General features: G+C 38.5%; 1 protein-coding gene across 3 annotated transcripts; it reads left to right on the forward strand.

Moving 5' to 3' along the window:
- On the forward strand, positions 1-25664 carry LOC114645348 (extracellular calcium-sensing receptor-like). 3 transcript variants are annotated; one of them, XM_051922274.1, is made up of 6 exons: positions 1-193; positions 12788-13079; positions 15016-15834; positions 16354-16581; positions 20553-20676; positions 24472-25664. In XM_051922274.1, the coding sequence occupies exons 1-6, from the start codon at positions 105-107 to the stop codon at positions 25365-25367; spliced, it is 2448 nt and encodes an 815-aa protein (XP_051778234.1). In that variant the 5' UTR covers positions 1-104; the 3' UTR covers positions 25368-25664. The 3 variants fall into 3 exon arrangements, with proteins under 3 accessions (XP_051778234.1, XP_051778235.1, XP_051778236.1); XM_051922275.1 differs by having other exon boundaries at positions 20553-20613; XM_051922276.1 differs by lacking the exon at positions 16354-16581.
- The last annotated feature ends 1212 nt before the right edge of the window (positions 25665-26876 follow it).

The following is a 26876-nucleotide window of genomic DNA, read 5'->3' on the forward strand; positions in this document are numbered from 1 at the left end:
TTATTTTTCTCATATTGGTTCTTCCAGTAAGCATCTCTAAAACTCTCACATGCGTACCTCAAGCTAAATTTAAATTGAATAGTTTATACAAAGCAGGAGATATCATGTTAGGAGGTGTTCTAATCTCACATCTACAAGCAACAGCGCCACAATTATCTTTCAGATCTGCACCAGAGGACTGGAAATGTGAAAGGTAAGATAAAATATTTCATTCAGACTAAGATGTTGTTATTATTCTCTAGTTGCTCATTATAAATTTGGTGCTCTTAACACAGAATTGATGCTTATACCATGTAGCATTCTTATTCACCTTTTCACAAAGAATTTATTGTTAAAGAAAAACATAATTTCACAAATGTGGATGCATGCTAGAGTGTTTATGGCACAATTTGTGCATTTTTGCTACATATCACATGCATTTCAGAAGAGGTCATCCACCTGAAGCTAAACATGTTCCAGCCTGACAAGTATTTGGATGGGAGACCATCTAGGAAAAGCTTGGGTTGCTACTGGAGAAGGTGTTGGTAAGGCCAGCAGGGGGTGCTTAAACTGTGGTCTGAATATGGATCCTATTGCCCCAGTGTAGTGATAAGGACACTGTGCTATAAAAATGCCTCGTCCTTTGAATAAGATGTAAAATTGAAGTCCTGACTCTCTGTGGTCATAAAAGATCCCTGGGAGCCCTTTGTAAAGAGTACGGTGTATCCCAATGTCCTGGCTAAATTGCCCACCTCAGTCTAGTCATTCTGGCCCCCTAATCATCTCGTGTCTCTGGTGTAAAAATGGCCCTCCATCACATCTTCCAGGTGGATGCTGCACATTGGTGGGGTTTGAAGTGGCTCCCCACTCACCTGAGTAGTGAGAAAAGTGCTATATAAATGTAAAAAATTATTATTATTACATAATTTCTTGAACGTGACAATAGCAAACAAAAAATAGTTTTTTTCATTTTTTTTTGTTTTGTTTTTATGGCTATAAATTTACAGAAATAATCTCATTATAGGCCAGTACTGTGTGACATAGTGGTTAGGGGAGTAAACTGAAGATCGCATTGTTGAGGGTTCAGTCCCTGCCACTGAGTCACTGAACCAGCCACTTAACCTAGCACTAGCAATTGTAAAGGTGAATATCAAAATAATCAGGAAGAAATTGAGTGCTGTGCATAATTTAAAATACCAAACCATATATTTTCTGATCAAACTAATGGGTGATGCGATGCCAGAACCTATTTCTTTTATTTGTATACATATTTGTATGTACTTGTACAGTGCCTTGGGATGGTGTTGGATATGAAACGAAACTACATAAAAAACAGTATTTGATTGTTAAGGACTTTGAATTGATTTTTACTATTTAAAATTATTACATACAATAAATTTGAATTTATATAAAAAAGACTAATCAAAAGTGTTCTGCATATAAACTAAAAACATATCAATATGTTAACTATAATCAAAAATCTGATATCATAGTCACTTTAGTAGAATGGTAATGCTGCCTCTTTTTTTTTTTGTTAAATCATTATTATGCATTCACAAATGCACTTAATTATAATTTAAATATTAAAAGGGCATTTTCTGGTACTTTATTGAGAACTACAAAAAACTGCTGTTACAGGGTAGTAAACATGGCATATCTCAGTGAAGATTGTCCAGACTGTGGAGTAAAGAACATAAAGCAATTGGTTTTCTTGGGCGAAGAAAGAAATAAGATTACAATTCCCTAACAGTTGTTATCCATTAATACAGTTACAATGTATTTATTCTTATATAAAAGGAATAGGTGACACCCATTTCAGTGCTTTTATATCATCTAAGAAAAATTGGAGATTGAGTGCAATGACAGATTCAAGCTCACCATTGTGTGCACAAGAACATCAACACTGTCATTTCTGCTGAATTTCCACCCTCTCTTTCAGTGTGGACATGGAGCTCATCAATCAGTGTCATCATGTAGGCAACAAGACTACTGCCAATAAAACTGATGCTTTGGGTGTCATTTTTTAAATTTTGGCTTAGACCTTTCTGTAACTTTTACTTTAAGCAATATGTTTTACAATAAACACTTCTTGTATGAAACAAGTCCGAGGAGCAGAAAACTGCAGACGAAGCTCAAGCATTTCTTGCAGTTTCGCCTGATGACTGTATTCAATACAACTTAGAAAGTGATTTAATAATAATTCATTACATTTATGTTTCAAGAAAGTATACATGTGAATTTCAAAATAATCAGAAATTGAGTATTGTGCATAATTTAAAATATCTATCAATCTATTTTCTGATCAAACTAATGGGTGATGAGAAGCCAGAACCTATAAATAGCAGCGTTGGGCAAAAAAAGCATGAACCTATCTTAACAGGGACACAAAAACATCACAGTGCTCACAAAAACATATATATATTAAAAAGAACAATTTAAACTTCACTGCTTTCCTCTAAATATACTGCAAATTTGCAAGTTCAGTAATATCCAGCATTTGTATTCGGTATAACTAATATGCAAGTAATGCCTCTTTTAGTGCTGTCACCCATAATGGATAAACCCCTTTTTGCCATTCTGTTCACTTGGTTCTGGTTTTTAATACATTAGAGACAGCAGTTAATGTGATGGTATAGGCTATCCAGAGACCTGTGATGAGCCCTGTGTTCCCAGATAGGACCCACATGAACACAGGAAAAGCAAACAAACAATTTCTATACAAAAGGCACCCAAGACTCAAGTGCTTTGTGAAGAAAAAAAACTTTGAAATATTTAGAATGTTACAAGAAATTGGTTATGGTTTTGCAGTGGTTAATGTAGCTGCTTCTCAGATTCAGCATTCTTGGATTTAAACTGATGCCCATTGGAATGGAGTATGTTCTTTCCTTATTGGTGTGGGCTTTCTCTCTGGATATTGTATTACTTTTCTAAATAGGTATCAAAAGATTGTGCGTGTGGGTGTGCGCATTGCTGGGTCCCTGATGGGCTGTCACCCCACTGAAGTCTGGTTCCTACCTTCTGTCTGACGCTTCTAGAATAGACTCAGCCCACTGCAATCCTGAATTTATTAACTGGGTGTCAGAATAGTATGCTATGAGAATGTTGCTTATAAGCACAGAAGGATGGCTTACTTATGTTTAAAAAAGAGCTTGCACATAAATCAGATCTTTTGACTTTATAACTGCACTGTTATAAAGTTACTGATAATTGTCATTTTGAAAGGTTGCATAAATACATTAACCATCAGCAATGCATTTAATTTCTTTCTGCCTAAAGCCTCACACTTTCAATGTGTAAAACTGAATTTCACAAAACAAAGTTGTACCTCAGTTTATATGATAATTAAAACAATGAGCAAATTACTATGAAAAGAAGCTGAAACGGGTTACTGAATGTAACACATTTTTATACCTTGTTTGTATCTCCTGTGTTTAAGAATGCCTGAAACCAAATATACATGCATACATACATATTTATATATTTATAGTCAATTCTCTTAGCTAATCCTTAATTCATTATTTCATTATTTTTAAAACCTAATTAGTTACTAGTGAAAGCCTTGCTGAAACCTTTTATTTCATTCATTTGTGTTGCAATGTATCGACATTCCTAAATTTCAGTTCTGTTTTTCCAGTCTTCTTATGTCCAATTTCCTGTGCTCTTTTGGCCTTTACTTATTATTTGCCAGTTTCAGATACAGCTTTTCTTTCAATCTCTGCCTCTTAGACTAGCATTCCGAAGACATTTTTTAATTGTTGCGTATGACACTGGTATTTGGCAGGTATATAAGGAAGAAGCCAACTGTAAGATGTTTGCTTCTCAAATTGCAGACTCTGATTCCTTTATCCTCTTATGCAATTGTAAATCTGGACCCTCCATAGATGTTTTGGTAGGAATGAGTTTGCCCTTTTCTCTCAAGACAGTAATAGACACCTTTGTAAGAAATCTTCAGTTTCCTGGAAATCTTTCACATGGAATAACTTTCTTTTGGCCATTTTTGAACCCAGAACTGAACTAGAAATGCCAGTACTTTGCAATACAATTAAACAGAATAACAGGTTTCAGCAATGGTAATGCAGTTACAAAGGTTTATCTAATATCCAATTAGCATTTAATGACTAATTAAGGATAATCTAAGGGAAATGACCATTAGGAGACTGAAGGAATGGCTGTTGAAAATGGAGCTTTGCATCAAATGTGAATAATACATTAAAAAATCAATCATTTCAAGCTGTAATAGCTATTAGCAACACAAGTAATGTCTTGACTGTGGTTTTAAATCAATAGACAAAAACATTTCTGGATGTGACCAAACATTTGAACGGTACTACACATATATACATAAATATATAATGGTGAGAAATTGAACATGATATGATAAAATGCTGGCATCTCTCTGAGATCCCTGTTAATTAGCAATGAAGCTTTTAAATTTAAGGCAACAAAAACTCATGGCAAAACCTTATTTTCACTGTGGGCCCTTTTCTAAGGCATTGCTTCAGTAGGATAATATGGCTCCAACTGTCACAGGTCCAAGAATGAATGCTGACTTACACCTGTCAGTATTCATATAAAGAAAGCACCAGAAGAGGTAGAACTTCTGGGATACTCCTAAAGTGAGGTCATTATACCTCCTCCATTCCTGTCCTGGAAGAGGAGGAGAAGTTAATATATGTACAACATAACTTGTTCTCATTATGTTCTCCTGACTGGGGCCCCCAACACACCGCCTCATCATGCATTTGTTATATGGCATCCTGCATGCTCTCAATGGGTCAAACAAACCTTACTGTGAAGCCATGAGAAGGCATTGATGGTCGCGTGGAGCGAGCCCCTTGAAGGGTCCACAAACCATCAGATCATCCTTGGGTTGGCATCTCTGTGTGTGCCATCTAATGAAGGGGTGCAGTTCTGTACCCAAAGTGAACTTGTGGCCTAAGAGGTAGTTCCTCCGGGCCAGCAGTTTCCAGCTCAGGCACACAACAGCAGTTAACACTGCTTCCAGGCTTGTATCAGATGCATCGGTTTGGAGAATAAAAGGTTCAGAAAAGTTAGGGGCAATAAACACAGGGGTGGAACTAGGAGCTGGATGGGAAAAACGTTCAAGCACTACACCTTGACTGTCCCCTGGTTGACTACATAACCCAAATATCTGGTCTCAGTTAGCCCAAAGTACCATTTTTGAAGTTAACATGCACTCCGATAGCTAGTACAGACCAGAGGACATGAAAGATATGCTGTACTTGTTCTCTTCATGTTCTGAAAAAGATGACTGCATTATTGATGTAGGCAGCACTAGAGGCTCTATTGGGCCAAAGCAGTTTTTCCACCAGATATTGGAAGATCGCCAGAGCCTCGTACACCTCAAAGGGGAGGACACGGTAATCCTTGTACCCATTAAGGGTTTGGGATTTTTCTTTTGTTAACTCCATTAAAGGGTGTTGAAGACGTGATTTAAATGGAAAAATTCATCATAAGAGCGTCATGACTCATTTGGTTTTATGACCACTACCATTGGGCTAGACCATGGGCTAAGGCTTTCCTCAGTTATACTTAGGTCTGACATTCTAAGCATCATTGTTTCAGTTCTTGTCACTGTGTGGGTGTTAGGTTCTCCCCATGATTTAGGTCAAGATGGTTGATATACAAGGATGGCGCAGCATTAGGATTGGAAATGTTTGTCTCCCAGACCTTCCAAGGTTTGAGAAGGTTGATATGGTGGAAGCACTATTAAATAATTCACAGGTCCCCTTCTCTCCTTTAACTTATAAGAGTTTGAAGTGAGATGCGAGGATGTGGACCATTACACAATTACCTGATTGGAGCTCGTGTATGGTGGTGCATCTATCATATATGCAAGTCTCAGCCTGCTGCATGTTAACCATGAGGTTGTGCATAAATTGGGCAAACTTTTTTGGAGATATTGGCAGAGCTGGACAATGGCTTGTAAGCTTTCACAAATCATGTCAAGAATTTCCTGATGCGGTCACCCTTATGAAAGTTCAAATGGAGAGAAGCCAGTGGAAGCCTCCATTACTATACAATAAGAACAAGAGGCAGGAGTTGATCCAAATCCCAGCCATCTTTTCTGACAGACTTTCTCAGCATTTCTTTCAACATTTAGCTGAAATGTTTGACTGCCAGTCTATGTGGGGGTGTCAGACTGACGTTTTCAAATGCTTAATGTGAAGTAGTCTGGCAGTTTCCCTAAATGTGTCAGACGTAAAGGAGGTCCCTTGTTCTGTAATGACTTCTTTAAATATCAATATGTAAGTTCACGGACGATAGTTTTACTATTTTACCTCAAGTGTGATGGCCTCTGTTTACTGGATGGTGTACTCAACTAGCACCAGGATGTATTTGTGTCCCCTGCCAGAGGGTCTGAGTGGCTCCATGATATTAACCCTTAATCTCTTCAAGTGGAGTGTCAGTAATAGGTAAGGACAGAAGGGGTGCTCATCCCTGTGGGATATCAAATGTAACTGAACCTTCTTATTGACACCCAACCAAAAAAAGTGGAGTTTTATTCATTCAATTATTTTGTTCATTCCCAATTGTGCGACCAAGATGCATGAATGAGTGAGCTTGCATATCTTGCAGTATTATGGCTGCAGCACCAATAGCTGGCCATACTTTTTCCCTTGGTGCTCAGCCACCTTTTACAATTAATCACTGGCTTGTACAAATTTAATTCCTGGTGGAATGGAGACAGTTGTACATTGACTGCTGATCAAAACAACTTTATTATGATCATAGAAGCAAGCTTCCTGAACTGATATTGTAGGGGTTGGGACATTGGAGGGATTTTCATCGCCCCATTGTTTGACATGGAGGGAACCTCCCCATTCAAGACTTCCACCGAAGAATAAGGCTTGGGTTCCTCTGCAGCCCTTCTGCCTGTATAACATTCAGTGGATTGCAGGGAATTTTGTTTAGGTTTGGCAAGCCTGTCCACTTGAGGGCTTCAGTGTTCAAGGGATGTGTGGCTATGTTCCACAGCCTTTACTATTTGACCTATCCTGACACACGAAGTTGGCAAACCATGCTTTGTAATCAGCCACAGAAGTGGAGCGTGCAGATAGCAGTGCATTAAACGCTCATTTCTCCATGGATGCAGATAAGGCTAGTCTTTTGACTATCGCAATGTTACGGGGGAAAAATGGTGAGCAACAATTTTTATGTTACTCCTGGGATCCAGAAGACCATTTGTTTTAAATCCTTTTACCACCACCACACCTGTAAGAGGAACACAGCGCAAGTTAGTGACCATCAATGTACAACACTTCTTTCCATCAGCTTTTCCAGCTTTGGATAATTTGGTGAGTGTTCATTTCAGCAAAGTGTGCGCTCAGATTGCTGGTAGGATTGCTTAGTCTTGATCAGAGGACTCTTCCTCAGATTAGCCTGATCTTGTCTTCTGGATGCTCTACATGGAGAACAATGTGATGTCTCCCTAAGATCTCCACAGTGCTCCCCATATTATTCCAGGAGGTCCTTTGACCTGCTGAGCCAATTTCTCAGGAAGGAAGTTAGCACATGCACTTCAAAGCAACAAGTCTTGTTTTGTTCTCCTGATTGAAGCTCCCAATACACTCCTTCACTGCGTGCATGACTATATATACTATATATAGTATCTTTACATTGCTTACTTGTATACTATATATTTGATTTATTTCCATTTAACTTTTCTGTTTCTTTTAAGAATAACATAGTGAGAAGCATTACCCAACAGTACAGCCTATGGCAGTGGTCTCAAACTCCAGTCCTGGAGGGCCACACTGGCTACAGGTTTTCATTCTAACCCTTTTCTTAATTGTTGACCAGTTTTTTTCTGGTAATTAACTCCTTTTCCTTTTTTTAATTGACTTGTTTTTTTAAGATTTGTTCCCCTGATCATTCCTCTGAGCGTTCCTCTGAATTTATTAGTTTCTTTCTTTAAATTGCACCCAAACAGAAATGAAATGTGACGTGAATGAGGCAACAGAAGACCAACTATGTCAGGGCCTTCAACTACAGCCAGTTGCTTAATTAGGTGTCAAGTCTTGTTGTTAATAAAACCCGTTCTTTAATTCCATGGTTTGTTGCTGCTCTTATTGTGCAATGGCATATATTTCCAAAATTTTTGATTTTCTCTTTTCTAATAGTAGTTTTAAAATGTTTTGGGGAACTTAGCAGATCAACATTCTTGAGACATTCATCTTTCTTTATTTTCAGATATTAAATGACACAGTTTGCTGCTCATATATTGACTCATTTTGTATCTCGTTATCATATGGCTGCTAATTAAGGAAAAGAAACGATTAAGGAGGCTGAGTTTTCAAGAGCAAGTCAATTAAAATAAATTCAAAAGAAGTAAATTAGGAGCAAATACAGGTCACTAATTAAGAAAAGGGTTAGAATGAAAACCTTCATCCACTGTGGTCCTCCAGGACCGGAGTTTGAGACCACTGGGCTATGGTCTGATTCTGAATTAAGACATTCTCTTTAGATAGATAGATAGATAGATAGATAGATAGATAGATAGATAGATAGATAGATAGATAGATAGATAGATAGATAGATAGATAGATAGATAGATACTTTATTGATCCCAGGGGGAAATTCACATTCTCCAGCAGCCGCATACTGATACAAAAAAACAATATTAAATTAAAGATTGATAATAATGCAGGTAAAAACAGACAATAACTTATTATAATGTTAATGTTTACCCCCACCCCCCACCCCCGGATGGAATTGAAGAGTCGCAAAGTTTGGGGGAGGAACGATCTTCTCAGTCTGTCAGTGGAGCAGGACAGTGACAGCAGTCTGTCGCTGAAGCTGCTCTTCTGTCTGGAGATGACACTGTTTAGTGGATGCAGTGGATTCTCCATAATTGATAGGAGCCTGCTTAGCGCCCGTCGCTCTGCCACAGATGTTAAACTGTCCAGCTCCATGTCTACAATAGAGCCTGCCTTCCTCACCAGTTTTTCCAGGCTTGAGGCGTCCCTCTTCTTAATGCTGCCTCCCCAGCACACCACTGCATAGAAGAGGGCACTCACCACAACCATCTGATAGAACATCTGCAGCATCTTATTGCAGATGTTGAAGGACGCCAGCCTTCTAAGGAAGTATAACCGGCTCTGTCCTTTCTTACACAGAGCATCAGTATTGGCAGTCCAGTCTAATTTATCATCCAGCTGCACTCCCAGATATTTATAGGTCTGCACCATCTGCACACAGTCACCTTTGATGATCACAGGGTCCATGAGTGGTCTGGGCCTCCTAAAATCCACCACCAGCTCCTTGGTTTTGCTGGTGTTCAGGTGTAGGTGGTTTGAGTCACACCATTTAACAAAGTCATTGATTAGGTCCCTGTACTCCTCCTCCTGCCCACTCCTGATGCAGCCCACGATAGCAGTGTCATCAGTGAACTTTTGCACGTGGCAGGACTCCGAGTTGTATTGGAAGTCCAATGTATATAGGCTGAACAGGACCAGAGAAATGACAGTTTCCTGTGGCGCTCCTGTGTTGCTGACCACAATGTCAGACGTGCAGTTCCCAAGACGCACATACTGAGATCTGTCTTTACGATAGTCCACGATCCATGCCACCAGGTATGAATCTACTCCCATCTCTGTCAGCTTGTCCCTAAGGAGCAGAGGTTGGATTGTGTTGAAGGCGCTAGAGAAGTCTAGAAACATAATTCTTACAGCACCACTGCCTCTGTCCAAGTGAGAGAGGGATCGGTGCAGCATATAGATGATGGCATCCTCTGCTCCCACCTTCTCCTGATATGCAAACTGCAGAGGGTCAAGGGCATGTTGAACCTGTGGCCTCAGGTGGTGAAGCAGCAGCCTCTCCATGGTCTTCATCACATATGATGTCAGAGCAACAGGCCGGAAGTCATTCAGCTCACTAGGACATGATACCTTTGGGACTGGGGTGATGCAAGATGTTTTCCAAAGCCTTGGGACTCTCCCCTGTTCCAGGCTCAGGTTGAAGATGCGCTGTAGAGGACCCCCCAGCTCTGATGCACAGACCTTCAGCAGTCGTGGCGATACTCCATCTGGACCCGCTGCTTTGCTTGCACGAAGTCTCCTCAGCTCTTTATGTAGAGTCTGTAGATTTAATTGAGCTTCCTCTAGTATTTAATGACAGTTCAATAACATGCCACCAGGTTAAGTGATATATGAAAAAAGTTCCAATATGTATTTGGTCTACATGCTTCCTCTGATGCACTAGATTTTCCATTTAGGGTGGATTCTTGTTTTGTACATATTGCTTCTAGCAAAATCTCCAGTTCCTCACTATCATGACTAAGAAGAAATGAGCACAGAAAACGGATGGACTGAACTCATTGAAGTATTTTGAAAAGTTCCTCAAGAGATAGTGTGGCACTAGTTAAGTTTTTGTCCAATTGGACTCATTACCATGACACACACACCAAAATAAAAACCTTAACCCCATATGCTTCTGAGATTTGAGAAGTGGGTATTATTGTCAAGTGAAAAAAATATCAAGGATGAGAAAAAAGTGAGCATTTGTTTAATGTTTTTCTGTAATCCACTTAAAAACACAAATAATTTTATAGGTATGGATGGTACATTGGTAGGTTCACAGATATGAAGAATGATAAACTCAAATAGGGAATGATCAAGACAGTTTAGGGTCACAGAGCCTATCCTGACAGCACTTAGAATAAGGTGGGAAGCAACACTGGACAGACCAGACACTAGTCTGTCAAACCTGACTTACACACACACACACACACACACGCACACGCACACACACACACACACCTACACTCACATGGGGTGAATTTGGAGTTGCCATTTAACTTGACCCTTATATACTTGGAGATGTGGATTGAAAATCGCAGTACCTGCAGGAAACCCAACACAGATTCAACATCTAAATCTTTTAGGCAACAGTGCAAACCACTGTGCCACCATGCTATTCTTATTAAGCTTTACTTAATTTAATTACTAATGGAGACATTCCATTTTTTAAATCCACTTGAAGTTTCACAATTAGCTGGTGTACAACATGTGCCCTTCTAGTTGTATCGAATTTTTAACATTGGGAAGTTTAAGGATTACTTCACTGAATTGCAACCATTTTACCATTTTAGACTTGGACAACTTTCAAGGCATAAGCACATACTCTTGTCCAAACAAACATACATAGAAAAAAAAAGAAACAAAAAAAAAAAAGTATGCAATCATCAGTCAGCTTGCTGAATGGGATTGCACTCTTGTAGGGGCAAAGAGGGCTGGAGCTCTGCACTGTGCAAAGCTGTAAGCAGTCCTAGGCTGGAAACATTCCCACATACCTGCACTCACTCATTTGGAACTGCTAAAAACTTAACCTAGGCATTTTTGTAATGTGGGAAGAAACATCGTTTTTCAGAAAAAAAAGCAATATGGGCACAGGGAGGAAATTTAACTCTCATCCAGGTAGTGAGTAGGTTGAGATATGAATTCAGATCTCTGGAAGTGTGAAGTACATGGCTCACAACCATGCATAACACTATATAATCGTATGAAGAGAATGAAATGTTCTGCAATTAAAATTAGAATAATGCACTAAATGTGTATCACAGCACCAAAGATTAGCAGTAGCAGTTGGCAGAAAGCAAATCAAAACAAAATATTTGTTTAAAACTCTGTGTAGACAGTCAATCAAATTCCCAAAGGTCAAGTTAAGAACTTCACTCATTAATGGCAAGTATAGACATTTTTTGACTACAATAAAAATAAGTATCATCATTTCAATACATCCCAATAGGATACCAAGCACAGTAGCTGAAAGGCTGAATTTTGTCTACATCATAGTGACGTTCTTATACTAGGCCTTATGTGGCTCAGGATTTAGCCAAAGAATAGTGGCAGTGGATTGCAAAGCTCACATCAACAAAAAGGACTGACTGGAAAATACAACTGGCTTTGGTGGAAGGGCGGCCAATTTAAGAAACATTTGAAACTGACAACTATGAAAAGCACACTATATAGTTGTGTGTTCTTAGTTCTGATCTTTCCAGCACCTGCTCCACAACAGCCAGCATGCAAATCTCAAGGACATTTTGCATTCAATCAGTTATACAAACCTGGAGACATTATGCTAGGAGGCATATTTGCTGCGAATATAGTAGGAATCACTCCGGAATTATCTTTCCAGTCAAAACCTGGGCAGTGGCTTTGTAAGAGGTGAGTTCCCGAAAAGTGACTTCATTCCCTTACATTCCTCAGCTTTACAAAAGGCATTACAAATGATCATACATTATGTCCACAAACTACAACAGAGGCATTTTTAAATTGTAACATTTCTTCTTAAGCTCAGATAATCCTATTGTTTTTAACTGAAGTGCTATCTTTGTGGGCAAGAGCCTCATTTAATGCAGCCCAGCTCTTCCTGTAAAACTTATACAGTTAATGTGTCATGCGTAAATATTAAAATTTTACAAACACACTTTGAATTAGCTTTCATTTTAAAAGTATTTGTTCTGTGAATTAACTTTATACTTATTTCATTTTTGGTCCTTTTATGTGTCCTTTGGAAATTTTCATGAAATATCTACTGTATAAATTAAAGCATTTATTGAAGAGTTTTACTTATCATATAAAAAGCTACTTGATAAGTCAATGGTTGCATGAATGTACATTAACAGATAAGAGTGGTCAATTTAAGTAAAAGACAAATACATGCTTTTAGACTCAAAAGGAAATAATACAACTAAAAAGCATTTTAGATGTGCTCATGTTACATGCTGGTCTCTGCCTTAAATCTTTTTATCTTTTATTTATTTCTTTACTTTTTCCTGTGACAGTTTAGACCTTCATATATTTCAAAGGTCGGTGATGATGATTTTTGCAATTGAGGAAATTAACAAAGACCCAAACCTTTTGCCTAATATTACACTAGGATACCGAATATATGAGAACTGCATGAATGTAGAGGTGGCCTTGAGAGCAGCCATGACACTAATCGCTGGTCTGGATGATGTGATCACTGATTACAACTGCACGGGTGTTCCACCAGTAGTGGCCATTGTTGGAGATCCATTGTCAATCCATTCAATTGCAATATCAAGATTACTTGGTCTTTTCAGAATGCCTTTGGTAATGTATGAGCCATTTATAAATTTCTACAAAGTTGTGTGTATAATGTTAATTAACTGGTGGTAAGGCATGTCATCTGAGATGTAAAATATTTACTCTATTTATTACATTTATATAGTGCTTTTCTCAGTACTCAAAGCGCTGTCCACACAGGGAGGAACCGGGAAGCGAACCCCCAATCTTCCACAGTCTCCTTACTGCAAAGCAGCAGCACTACCACTGCGCCACCGGTAGCCCAACAAGGGGTGATGGCTCACAGCTCCTTGTTGTGATTGACTTTTCAGCCTCTCACTTACTCTGTATTGATTGCACGTTCTCTCTGTGTTCTGCGGTTTCCTCTCACATTCTCAGCAAGTGCATTTTAAGTTAGTTGAACACTTAAAATTGGCACAATAGTATTAAATAATAAGCTAATGCACTTGGGTACCATTTAAGTTTAGTTACTCCCATAGTTTCCGGCATAGCCTTTAGATTATGATAACCTATGTGGTGAAATAAGTAAATTCAGAACACTGGCAAGATATTAGAGAAAAGCCAAGCAAAATGACACCTTTTATTGGCTAACTAAAAAGATTACAATATGCAAGCTTTCGAGGTAACTCAGGCCTGATGCAAGCTTTCGAGGCAACTCAGGCCCCTTCTTCAGGCCTGAGTTACCTCGAAAGCTTGCATATTGTAATCTTTTTAGTTAGCCAATAAAAGGTGTCATTTTGCTTGGCTTTTCTCTACATTCATAATGGCTAACACGGTACAACACCCTAGTGTGGCAAGATATAGTAAAGAGTGCATCTGTTTTGGGCGGTATGTGAGCCCGTGTGGGTGAAAGTGTGAAAGTCCCTTGTAATCTCCTGGCACCGTGTCCAGTGTTTGTTCCTGCATTACACCTGATGCTGCTGCAATGGACTCACAATACTGTATTAAATTTTTTTTATGAAATTGATTAAAATGCAGATAAAAACACATTTAAACCAGACTTTTTTTCCCCTATACATTCTTTTTTGTACTGTTTCCACTTTTTCTGTTATTTTGAATGCTATAGAATGACATATGATAAGGTATGCCCTGTGAGGTGTCAAAGTGAAATGTTTATACCAATTTTGCTATATTTAAAGTGATTTTAATTGTGTAATTTATTTAAACTATTGATTCAAACTGCTGTGTTAAAAAAAAATCTACTGAGTATAAAAGGAATGGCTGTTAAATTATGAACATACTCCCACAAGGCGGTACCTTGGTTTAGATGATATGCTGGACTGTGTAAACATATTTATGCATATATTTATATATTTAGACATGTCAGTCAGTCATTTTCCAACCCACTCATTCCTGAATAGGGTCGTGGGGTGTGCTGGAGCCTATTACAGCTAGCATGGGGCACAAGGCGGGAACAAACCCCAGACTGGGTGCCAGTCCATTGCAAGGTAAATAGACACACAAACCACACACTAAGGCCAATTCAGTATCTCTAGTCCATTTAACATGCATGTCTTTGAACTGTGGGAGGAAACTTGAGCATGGGGAGAACATGCAAACCCAGGGAGGACCTGAGATGTGAACCCTGGACTCCTTACTGCGAGGCACCACTGTACCACCATGCCACTCTTATTTAGGCATGTATGTGTAAACATTTATCTATTTAGTGACAGCAGTGAACAGTCACTATGTCACTTACACAGAATGATCAGGGCTTGTGTATACATGAAGTCAAAAAATGTTAATCCTTTTTGAGTATCAGGTCTCATTTTACATCCACCAGTGGCTGCAACAGAACAACAGTTGCTGCACTTTTGTGTAACTTGACAATGGTGTAGGTAGTTCTCTATTTGTTATTTGAAGAGTACCAAACTGATGCATAGGAATAGTAGAAAGAAACTGAATACTGTTACTGACATATCTTTGTGCCACTCACATCTTTGTCTGATCCCTTCTTTTGCAGATCAGTTATTGTGCTACCTGTGCCTGCTTAAGTGATAAAGTAGAGTTTCCTTCGTTCTTTCGGACGATTCCAAGTGACACTTTCCAGGTCAAAGCAATTGTTCAGATTCTTAAACATTATAATTGGACCTGGGTAGGTATTGTAGGAATTGATGATGACTATGGATTTTATGCTATTGACAGCTTGAACAAAGAAGTCAAAAAATTTGGCTGCGTTTCTTTTTCTGAAACCTTCAAAGTCACCGACAGTGCAAAGCTAACTGATATAGCTAAAGTTATAAAGCAGTCGACTGCAACTGTCATTGTCGCATTTCTGATAAAAGCAGCAGCCACTGTCTTTGTGAATGAGATCGCAAAGCACAACATCACTGGCAAACAGTGGATAGCGAGTGATTCATGGAGTGCCTTTCCCATGTTTGCTAGCAATGAGAAGTTTAGTATCTTTGGTGGAACATTAGGTATTGCTGTAAGACGGGGAGACATCCCAAACCTGGACAAGTTCCTTCTTAGTACTCATCCTACTTCTGATCCTGAGAACAATTTAATAAATAAGCTGTGGGAAGAACTGTTTGAGTGCAGGTTTCCAACAAATAGTACTTCATCAGATTTATCAGGAATCAAAATGTGCACAGGCTCAGAAGATATTGCCAGCACAAAGACAGACTACACTGACGTAACCGACCTGAGAACCTCATATAATGTTTATAAAGCAGTTTATTCCTTAGCACATTCTCTTCACAATTTGATGACCTGTGAAGATGGAAAAGGACCTTTTAAAAATAACACATGTGCAGATATAAAAAGTGTTCAACCCTGGCAGGTAAGGAGAACATTATTTTGCTTGCTTTCCAGTTCCTATTATTTACTCTGGGTTTGTCTTCTACAGATATATGTAGCAGCTACAGAACAATTAAGTGAGATTTCAAGTGTAATTTTACCTCACATTAGTTTGACACAAATTTTTCCATCCATCTGTTTTAAAACCTACTGAGTCAAATTCAGGATCATGACGGCTGAAGCCTATTCTAACAGCACTGGAGACAAAGCAGGTACCAACCCTGGAGAAGGCAGCAGTCCTTCAAAGGGTACACCCTCACACACACCCCCTCTATGCCAAATTATGTGTATTTTAGCTTTGGAATATGGCACAAACTATGATTCTGTTTTGAAGCACTTCATTCTGTGGTGATAGAGTAAGATGCTGCACCAGAAAGGCTTCTGTTTCTCTGGATTAAGGTGAACTACTCAAAGATTTTTGGGGGTACTTGTATAGCATAGTATTAAAGTCTATTTAAAGTTTGGAGAGCTTCATACAATAATATCCATCGTCTATCATCAGCTATTCCACTATCTGAAGAAAGTAGATTTCATTGATTGCTTAGGAAAGAGATTTACATATGACAAAAATGGAGATGCCATACCAGCTTATGACATCATCAACTGGCAACGTTTGGAAGATGGCACTATGATAAGTAAAACAATCGGTGTGTTTGATGAGTCACCTGCTAGTGGATATCAGCTTTCATTCAGAGAAGAAGATATATTCTGGAATTTTGTATCTAGAAAGGTTAGTGCAATCATTTTGACTCATTAATTAAAAGCTGTTTAGATTATTTTGTATTAAGTTTCCTACAGTAGTCCATATGTTTTCACAAACAAGAACACATCACTTGGAATTCTGAGCCACACTTCTATTTTGGAGTGTGAATCATGTCATTTTCTAACCCGCTTAATCCTGACCAGGGCCACGGGGGATGCTGGAGCCTATCCCAGCTAGTATAGGGTACAAGACAGGAACAAGACCTGGGCAGGATGCCAACCAATCACACACGCTAGGGGCAATTTAGCACTGCCAGTTCACCTAACCTGCATGTCATTGGACAGGAAATCTACACACAAATGGGAAGAACATGCAAACTCCATGCAGGAAGGACCCAAGAGGCAAACCCTGGTCTCTTTACTGTGAGTCAGCAACGCTACAACTGTGCAACTGTGCCACCCAGCACTCACCCATTATAATTTCTCCATTACTCTACCTTTATTTAATAATAAATAAGCTGACAGAGATGGGAGTAGATTCATACCTGGTGGCATGGATCGTGGACTATCTTAAAGACAGACCTCAGTATGTGCGTCTCGGGAACTGCACGTCTGACATTGTGGTCAGCAACACAGGAGCGCCACAAGGGACTGTACTTTCTCCAGTCCTGTTCAGCCTATATACATCGGACTTCCAATACAACTCGGAGTCTTGCCATGTGCAAAAGTTCGCTGATGACACTGCTATCGTGGGCTGCATCAGGAATGGACTGGAGGAGGAGTATAGGGACCTAATCAATGACTTTGTTAAATGGTGCGACTCAAACCACCTACAACTGAACACCAGCAAAACCAAGGAGCTGGTGGTGGATTTTAGGAGGCCCAGACCACTCATGGACCCCGTGATCATCAAAGGCGACTGTGTGCAGATGGTGCAGACCTATAAATACCTGGGAGTGCAGCTGGATGATAAATTAGACTGGACTGCCAATACTGATGCTCTGTGCAAGAAAGGACAGAGCCGACTATACTTCCTTAGAAGGATGGCATCCTTCAACATCTGCAACAAGATGCTGCAGATGTTCTATCAGACAGTTGTGGTGAGCACCCTCTTCTATGCGGTGGTGTGCTGGGGAGGCAGCATTAAGAAGAAAGACGCCTCACGCCTGGACAAACTGGTGAGGAAGGCAGGCTCTATTGTTGGCATGGAGCTGGACAGTTTAACATCTGTGGCAGAGCGAAGGGCGCTCAGCAGGCTCCTATCAATTATGGAGAATCCACTGCATCCACTAAATAGTATTATCTCCAGACAGAAGAGCAGCTTCAGCGACAGACTGCTGTCACTGTCCTGCTACACTGACAGATTGAGGAGGTCGTTCCTGCCCCAAACTATGCGACTCTTCAATTCCACCCGGGGGGGGGGGGGGGGGGGGGTAAACGTTAACATTTAACATTATACAAAGTTTTTGTCTGTTTTTCACCTGCATTATTATCAATCTTTAATTTAATATTATTTATTGTATCAGTATGCTGCTGCTGGAGAATGTGAATTTCCCATTGGGATTAATAAAGTATCTATCTATCTATCTATCTATCTATCTATCTATCTATCTATCTATCTATCTATCTATCTATCTATCTATCTATCTAATGTTTACATAGGTATGCAATTGTTATCTTTCTTAACCAGTTCCAGGGAATTTTGAATTGACAAAATTATAATTTTTTATTAATGTGTTTAGCCATGATTAGACAGTCTTAGTTCTGGAATGCCTTAGAGGCTGTAGATTCTCATTCATAGTTGCTCCTTTATTTTAGGACCATCCTTGATGTTTTTGAAATTACTTATTTAATCATAAGTTTATAAACTAATTTTTGAGACTGGGCATGTTCTCCTCATGTCTGTGTGGATTTCCTCTGGGTAATCCAGTTTCCTCCCATGGTCCAAAGACATGCAAGTTAAGTGGATTGGCGATGCTATATTGGCTATAATATGCGTGGGAGTGGCCCTGGGTGTGTGTGTTCAACCTGTGATTGACTGGTGCCCTGTCTAGGGATCGTTCCTGCTCAGGATAAGTAGATTTTGAAAATGGATGGATTACTGAGACAATTTGCCTCAGCTCTCTGTGCACAATCTCTGAAATGACCAATAACTGTGCATTTTATTTATCCTTCTTGCCTAAAGAAGGGGCCTGAGTTTCCTCGAAAGCTTGCATATTGTAATCTTTCTAGTTATCCAATAAAAGGTGTCATTTTGCTTAACTTCTCATAACATCTGTAAAACTAAGAAACACTTCTTACTTTTACACCTTCATTCTCATTCATATTTATATTTTCCTTCTTTTTACCTGCATTCCTATAGAAGATCACAAGTTGTTTATTTTGTATTTTTTTGTATTGAAATTAACAGCAAATTTCAAATAAAAATGTACCTATGAAATAAAAAGCTGCAAAATCGCCTGCATGACAGGGCCAGAGCTGTCCATCCTGCATTAAGCATATCTCTTCAAGAAGATATGTTAACGTGTACATGCAAAATCAAATGAGGCTTAAAACTAATATACAGATTATGTGATGTATATTTAAAAAGTGAGAAAGGAAAATTACAGTATATTGGCTATCACTTTGTATGACTTTTGTATGTGCAGGGCTCAGCCATTCATTTCTCTACACAGCAGCATTCTTAATTAAAAATGCTTCACTGAGAGTAAATCTGTGTTACTCTGGTTCAGTCCCCAAAGGGATATACTGTAGGTAGGCAGACGCCTGTTTTGTTCAGCAGGAAAGACAAAGGCAGTTATGGCTTTGTTTGTAAATCGATTTTAATATAGAGATACCAGAGCTTTTGAATACTGTATCTAATGTTACTTAAATGATTCTTCCTGCTTATTATCATTACTACTATTATTATTAGTAGTAATAGTAGTAGTAATAACTATTCAATTGTACTGTATGTTTGTTCTTTCACTAATGGTTTGATTAATAATAATAATAATAATAATACATGTTAATACAATAAAACTGGATGATAAAAACAGAAGAAAAAAATTGCTTACATAAACACAAAATTCATCCAATATTCAATTACATTACATTTTATTTGAATATCAGCATATATTAAAAATGTTTACATTTATTTTGTGAATGATACGTTTATAATTATAATAATTGATTTTTTTTTATCAGTGCCTTGAAATAGACAGGGCCTACTGCAGTATTGATTTTCTGCCTTTAACCCAATACTGACCTTTATAAGCAGGTTAGAAAATGGATAGATTTTTTTTTTGGTATAGTTATATTGAGTGTATCACTATCTACCAGTTAACAAGTCAGTAATAAAATCATGTCTCAAATTAAGAATGCATTGGTGAATTTCCTATGAAAGAGATATAAAAGAGGGTAGCAGATCTTGAGCCCTAGGTTCACATCCTGGCCTGGATGCTGCTACTTTGCAGTTTGTATGCTCCGCCAAAGGGTTATACGTTATTTAAGCTACAAGAGAAACAAGTTATATTACTAAGAGACTATAAAATTAAAGGCTTGAATGACTCCCGGTCGTCCTAGGACATTAATGTACAGACGCTATGTGTACGCTTTGACCAGCTAGAATCCAGTTCAGGGCTGGTTCCTGCACTGCAACCCATTCTGTCAGGATGGGCTCTGGTCTCGCTGTCATGGAAAGATGAAAAAAGCAGGTTCAGAAAATGAAAGGGATATATTTAAACTTAATACTTTTCAACTCTTTTTTTGGTTTTTTTTGGGTTAGTTTGATTTACAACACACATTTGCCATGGTGTTATAGTATGTGTATTTTTATGGCCTTGTGTTTGCTGTAGTAAACTAATTGTCATTCTCATTAATTCTTATTAAAGTGTATCTCTGCCAAGTAGCTATAGTAAAAGAAGTACTGAAAATGAATGGAAAGTTTTGTTTAACTTGGACTAGATCTGTGAAAATACCAAATGAAGGAATTCAGATCTTCTGCATTGAACTTTGCAGGTCCCAGATTCAGTCTGCAGTGCAAGCTGCCCAGCAGGTACCAGGAAAGCTACCAGGAAAGGTGAGCCAATCTGTTGCTTTGACTGTGTACCCTGTGCTGAAGGAGAAATCAGCAGTAAAATAGGTAAGATCTGTTTAAATCAATGTTCAACCACCCTGCAGTAGTACCTAATAGTATGAGTCCTTTACATCATATTGAAAGCACCACTCAGGCAGATAAAAGTGACCATAAATAATAATAATGATGTACATTTTATCCATGTCTTTTCTGACATCCAAGCACAATGCCCAAAGTTAGGTTAAACCTGCAAAGCCACAGAAATCTCTGCTCATTTCAAATGGTTAGGTTGCTTGTGTGTCCAGCCCATGGTAGGTCTGTATGCTCGTCAGCTGGGGTTTGATCTCAGTTGAAGGTAAAACTAAGTGAATATTATAAACTATTAAATGTGACATAAATTTACACCTGAACGTCTAGGGTATTTATAGTTAAAAAAATCTTGCCATACTTGCTACTTCTGTGCTTGAATTTTAAAAACAAGGAAAGGTTTTGTGAACAAGTAAATATTAACGCTGGAATTCTTAGTAGACCTATTAACCTGAAATTTGATACACATATACACCAGGGCGGCTATGCATCACATACATATGGGCGCCATTCTCATCCCTACCACCTTCGCCGTCACTTCCACTACTACTTCATATCTTAAATCATTCTTGAGGCAGATTGAAGACTTAAGTGCCAGCTTAAGTGAAAAATTAAAGAAAACTTACTAAGTAATTGCAGCACAAGCACTGACTTTTTCAGTTTTAATGTGAAAAGATGCCGACAAAATAGGAGAAGAAGTGGGCCACTAGGGTGGAGAAAAGAAGAGCTGCTCAGGAAGCAGCAAGCACATCAATCTCTGAGCAAACAAATGCTAAACGTACAGAGAAAGAGTAGGAAAACTATGAATGTTCAAGTCAAGAGTATTGCGCTGTTACTAGTATATATACAGGTATATATATATGTTAGTGTGTGTGTATGTGTGTACATATATGTGTATGTGTGTGTGTACATTGTGTATATATATATATATATATATATATATATATATATATATATATATATATATATACACACAATTAATTCATGATTTTGTTTCAGACATAGTGGGGAGTGATTTCTGAGTAATTATTGATTAATTCGGCTGTTCCTTTTAGGGGTCGCCACAGCGGATCATCTTCTTCCATATCTTTCTGTCCTCTGCGTCTTGCTCTGTTACACCCATCACCTGCATGTCCTCTCTCACCATGTCCATAAACCTCCTCTTAGGCCGTCCTCTGTTCCTGTTGCCTGGCAGCTCTATCTTTAACATCCTTCTCCCAATATACCCAGGATCTCTCCTCTGCACATGTCCAAACCAACGCAGTCTCACCTCTCTGACTTTGTCTCCAAACTGTCCAACCTGAGCTGACCCTCTAATGTCCTCATTTCTAATCCTCTCCATCCTTGTCACACCCTGTGCAAATCTTAGCCTCTTTAACCCTGCTACCTCCAGCTCTGTCTCCTGCTTTCTGGTCAGCGCCACCATCTCCAACCCATATAACATAGCTGGTCTCACTACTGTCCTGTAGACCTTCCCTTTCACTCTTGCTGACACCGTCTGTCACAAATAACTCCTGACACTCTTCTCCACCCATTCCACCTTGCCTGCATTCTCTTTTCACCTCTTTTCCACAATCCCCATTACTCTGTACTGTTGATCCCAAGTATTTAAACTCATCCACCTTCGCCAACTCTACTCCCTGCATCCTCACCATTCCACTGACCTCCCTCTCATTTACACACATGTATTCTGTCTTGTTCCTACTGATTTTCATTCCTCTCCTTTCTAGAGCATATCTCCACCTCTCCAGGGTCTCCTCAACCTGCTCCCTACTCTCACTACAGATTACAATGTCATGACCAAAGATTATATTCCACTGGGACCGTCTAATCTTGTTTGTCAACCCATCCATCACCATTGCAAATAAGAAAGGACTCAAAACCGATACCTGGTATATATATAAAAAAGGAAATATTGATTTATGACAAACTCCACACACTACAGGGCTTTTGGGACATTTCTGATTATTTGGTCTGTACTAAATAAACTGAATTGTATACAAAGCATAATTATTGTCTGTTTTTGGATTAAATAAATTTATTTTCTAGATTTTCCATCAAATAATGCATAAAAACTTCCTTTATAATGACTAAGCCAGGTACTGTGTGGATTCAGCCAGGGTATGTTTTTATACTCCACACATATCTGGGGAGATTTTAAATTTTTTATTATGTTTAGCAATGATATTTTACAACAACATTTATGTAGCACGTTCTCATACAAATGATGTAGCTCAAAGTGCTTTATAAGATGAAGAAAGAAAAAAGAAAAATATAAAAATAACATTAGGCAATACTAAGGTCTGATGGCCAGGAGGACAGAAAAAAGACAAACACAAAAACAATTCCAGAGGGTTGGAGAAAAAAAAAATCTGCATGGGGTTCCGAGGCCACAAGATCATCCAGCCCCAACTTGGCATTCTACCTAACATAAATGACCTCACAATCAGTCCTCATGGTTTTCAGGCTTCACATGGAAGAATTAGACGATGATGGTGGTCATGTGGACATCTGGCCTTCAATCCATCAATATAGGAAACTGCATGGTGCCTTGATCAGGTGGTGGTGGCGCAGATCGCCACCACAGAAAACCGGAAAAAGAACAGCAGAGGAAGTACGGGTTAGTACGGATTCTGCAGCCATGATGAAAATGATGATTAAACGCATATACAGAATATCAGGGTTACACTAAAATGAAGCTATAAGAAAGCCATATTAAAATAATGGGTTTTTAGCAGTTTTTTTTTTAAAGTGCTCTACCGTATTAGCCTGGCGAATTTCTATTGGTAAACTATTCCAGATTTTAGGTTTATAACAGCAGAAGGCTGCTTCACCACTTGTTTTAAGTTTAGCTCTTGGCATTATAAGCAGACACTCATTTGAAGATCTAAGGGTACAATCTGGAGTGTAATGTGAGAGGCATTCCAAAATATAAGATGGAGCAAGATTATTTAAGGCTTTGTAAACCATAAGCAGTATTTAAAAGTAAATTCTAAATGGCACAGTTAACCAGTGTAGTGACATCAAAAAACTGGTGAAATGTGCTCGGATTTTCTTTTCCTAGTTAAGATTCTGGCAGTTGCAGTAGTTGCAATCGATTTGCTGTAGGGCAATGATTCTAATTGCAGCCACTGTTTCTGTGAAGATTGCATGTTCTCCTCATGTGTTCCTGAACTTTTTCTTTATGTATTTTTTGTGGTTCTCACACTTTACAGACAGGCATATGAGCTGATAACTGATAACTCTAAAAAGGTCCTGTTTGAATGAATGTGGGCGAGTGCTTGTATGTACCATACAAAAGACCTGCCTTGGGGTGGCTCCTGTTTAATGCCTGATGCTGCCCTATGACTGTAAACTTGGATTAAAATGACCGAGATAATGAATGAATGAATGGATTTTGATTTCTTACCAAATTAGACTAGCTGTATCATCCTTCAGAAAAACTTCATAATTGTTAATATCAGTTTTAACACACAGCAGCTAAGGAAGGTGACACATGAAGAAATCACATGCAAATTCAATTTCAAAAATATATTAGATTTTCAAATAGGGAATTAAATGGTGATTAATCATGTTAGTGAATACATTTAGCTTTCCTAAACACGTAATTTTGTTTTTAAAATTTTATAGACTTCGTTTTATTCTTCTTTTCTTCATTATGTAAAGCACTTTGAGCTACTTTTTGTATGAAAATGTGCTATATAAATAAATGTTGTTGTTGTTGTTGTTATATTTTTTTTAATCCAGGGTATGCTACTGTGTCTTCTCTTGTAGATTCCACTGAATGCATTCAGTGTCCTCTAGACTTCTGGTCAAATCATGAGAGAACGCAATGTGTGGTGAAAGAGATTGAATACTTGTCCTATGACGATGCAATGGGAGGCACGTTAACAATGACAGCACTTCTAGGAGCCTGTCTCTCAATTTGTGTTTTTGCAGTTTTCATGCATTATCGTAATACCCCTGTTGTAAAAGCGAACAACTCTGAATTAAGTTTCCTTTTGCTGGTGTCGTTAACTCTGTGCTTTCTGTGTTCCCTGTGCTTTATTGGGCAGCCATCAAATGTTACTTGTATGCTGAGACATGTAATGTTTGGAATCAGTTTTGTGCTCTCCATTTCATGTATTCTTGTCAAAACAATTGTTGTCATAATGGCATTTAAAGCTACACTGCCTGGCAATAATATGATGAAATGGTTTGGGGTTTCTCAGCAGAGAGGCACTGTATTTTTCTTCACCTTTATTCAGTGTTTAATTTGTATCATATGGCTGGTCACAACACCCCCCACCCCTGCTAAGAATAGTAAGTATCAAAATGCCAAAATTATATCTGAGTGTGATTTGGGGTCTCTGACTGGATTTAGCTGTCTCCTCGGATACATTGGGTTTTTAGCTTTCATTTCTTTCTTTTTAGCTTTCCTTGCAAGAAATCTCCCAGACACTTTTAATGAGGCCAAGTTTATCACTTTTAGCATGCTGATCTTCTGTGCAGTTTGGATAACTTTCATTCCTGCTTATATAAGCTCCCCAGGGAAATATACAGTTGCTGTTGAAATTTTTGCAATTTTAGCATCCAGTTTTGGTCTGCTTTTTGCTATTTTTGCACCTAAATGTTACATTATTCTTTTGAGACCGGAACAAAATACAAAGAAGGCCCTGATGGGCAGATAAAATAAATCAATTGGATGAAGACAGATGACCAGCCATATCATTTACTGTAAATATTCCGCTTACAGTTCTAGTACAGTGTGCTTATTTTTTGATCTGACCAAAATGCCGAATGGTTAATAAATTAAATTAAATAAACAGCAGATCCCACTGGTATTTTGTGAGAACTTAAATATGTAATTTGCCTTTTACTTGCATTATATGAATATATTTAGCAGTTCCACTTTATTTAATTTTTTACAAAAATGCACAAGTGCATGTTAAACATCTAATACATTGTTACATTGCTACTATCAAAGCTTTTACAGTTTATTACAGTTTTGATGTTTAAAATATCGCAGATTATTCACCTTTATTTTCCTTTACTACATTCTACGTTTACTACTCCTCCGCATCGAGAGGAGTCAGATAAGGTGCATCAGGCATCTGATCAGGATGCCTCCCTGGTGAGGTGTTCTGGGCACGTCTAACCAGGAGGAGGCCCCGGGGAAGACCCAGGACACGCTGGAGGGACTATGTCTCCCGGCTGGCCTGGGAACTCCTCGGGATTCTCCCGGAAGAGCTAGAAGAAGTGGCCAGGGAGAGGGAAGTCTAGGCATCTCTGTTCAAGCTGCTGCCCCCGCGACCCGATCTCGGATAAGCGGAAGAGGATGGATGGATGGATGGACATTCTGATGCTGAGAATATATTTTTCTCTTATTCCTAATAAAATAATTAAATTAAATTGAATTTCTCAGTTATATATCGCTAGATATGGAATAGAAGGGTTAACAAAGAAAAAGTCTGAGAGGAAGGATGGCCTCAACCCTGATTAACGCCACTTCAGCATCTGTTTTAACCAATGAAGCCTTCTTCTCACTTGTCACATTATTTGTCTTTGCAGCAGGCAAAACTCACTCCTCTCTCACTCTCATCATATCCGTTAAACATTCCCTTCAGGCCTTCATAAATACTTCCAAGAGACTGGTCTTGAATGCAAATATGATAGTAAATATAAAATTATGGATTTGGCAAAGTTTTTTTATTTTTCCTAAAAAGTAAGAGCCTAGTGCATTTTTTTATACTGAAAAAGAAATATATCCTTAGTCACTGATCAGTCCATACTTTGTAGGGAGCTGAAGCCTAGCCAGTCAGCAACGGGCACAACACAAGAACTGGTCCTTATAGTCAAGTTTTTTAACCTAATTGAAACTTCCTTAAACCTGTTCATGAGATTTAAAATTTATTGGAATTACTACTTTTCTGAGAGTGTGTTTTCATCTTCCCTACTGTGTATTGAATGTACTCTTGCTTCCCTGTTGCTTTATAATAATGTCCTTAATTGTTGTTGTAAAAGTATTATGTTCCGTATGTAAGCATTGTATGAAATAAAGTTTATCAGATCGCTGACTACATTCTTTCATTCATTTGACCATTGCAGACACCATTTTTTATAATATTTCACCTGCAGGGGAAATCTCGGAAGTTCAAATGACAACAAAATATCTGAACAAAATTGGGAAATACTCAAAG

The sequence above is a fragment of the Erpetoichthys calabaricus genome, chromosome 2 (genome assembly GCF_900747795.2).
Source record: "Erpetoichthys calabaricus chromosome 2, fErpCal1.3, whole genome shotgun sequence".
Lineage (NCBI taxonomy): Eukaryota > Metazoa > Chordata > Cladistia > Polypteriformes > Polypteridae > Erpetoichthys > Erpetoichthys calabaricus.

Excerpts from the sequence above, each read along its gene's own strand:
- LOC114645348 (XM_051922274.1), top strand. The coding sequence starts at position 105 with ATGTTAGGAGGTGTTCTAATCTCACATCTACAAGCAACAGCGCCACAA. Across the intron at positions 194-12,787 it reads GAGGACTGGAAATGTGAAAG|TTTAGACCTTCATATATTTC; the intron begins GTAAGATAAAAT and ends TTCCTGTGACAG. Across the intron at positions 20,677-24,471 it reads AGAAATCAGCAGTAAAATAG|ATTCCACTGAATGCATTCAG; the intron begins GTAAGATCTGTT and ends CTTCTCTTGTAG.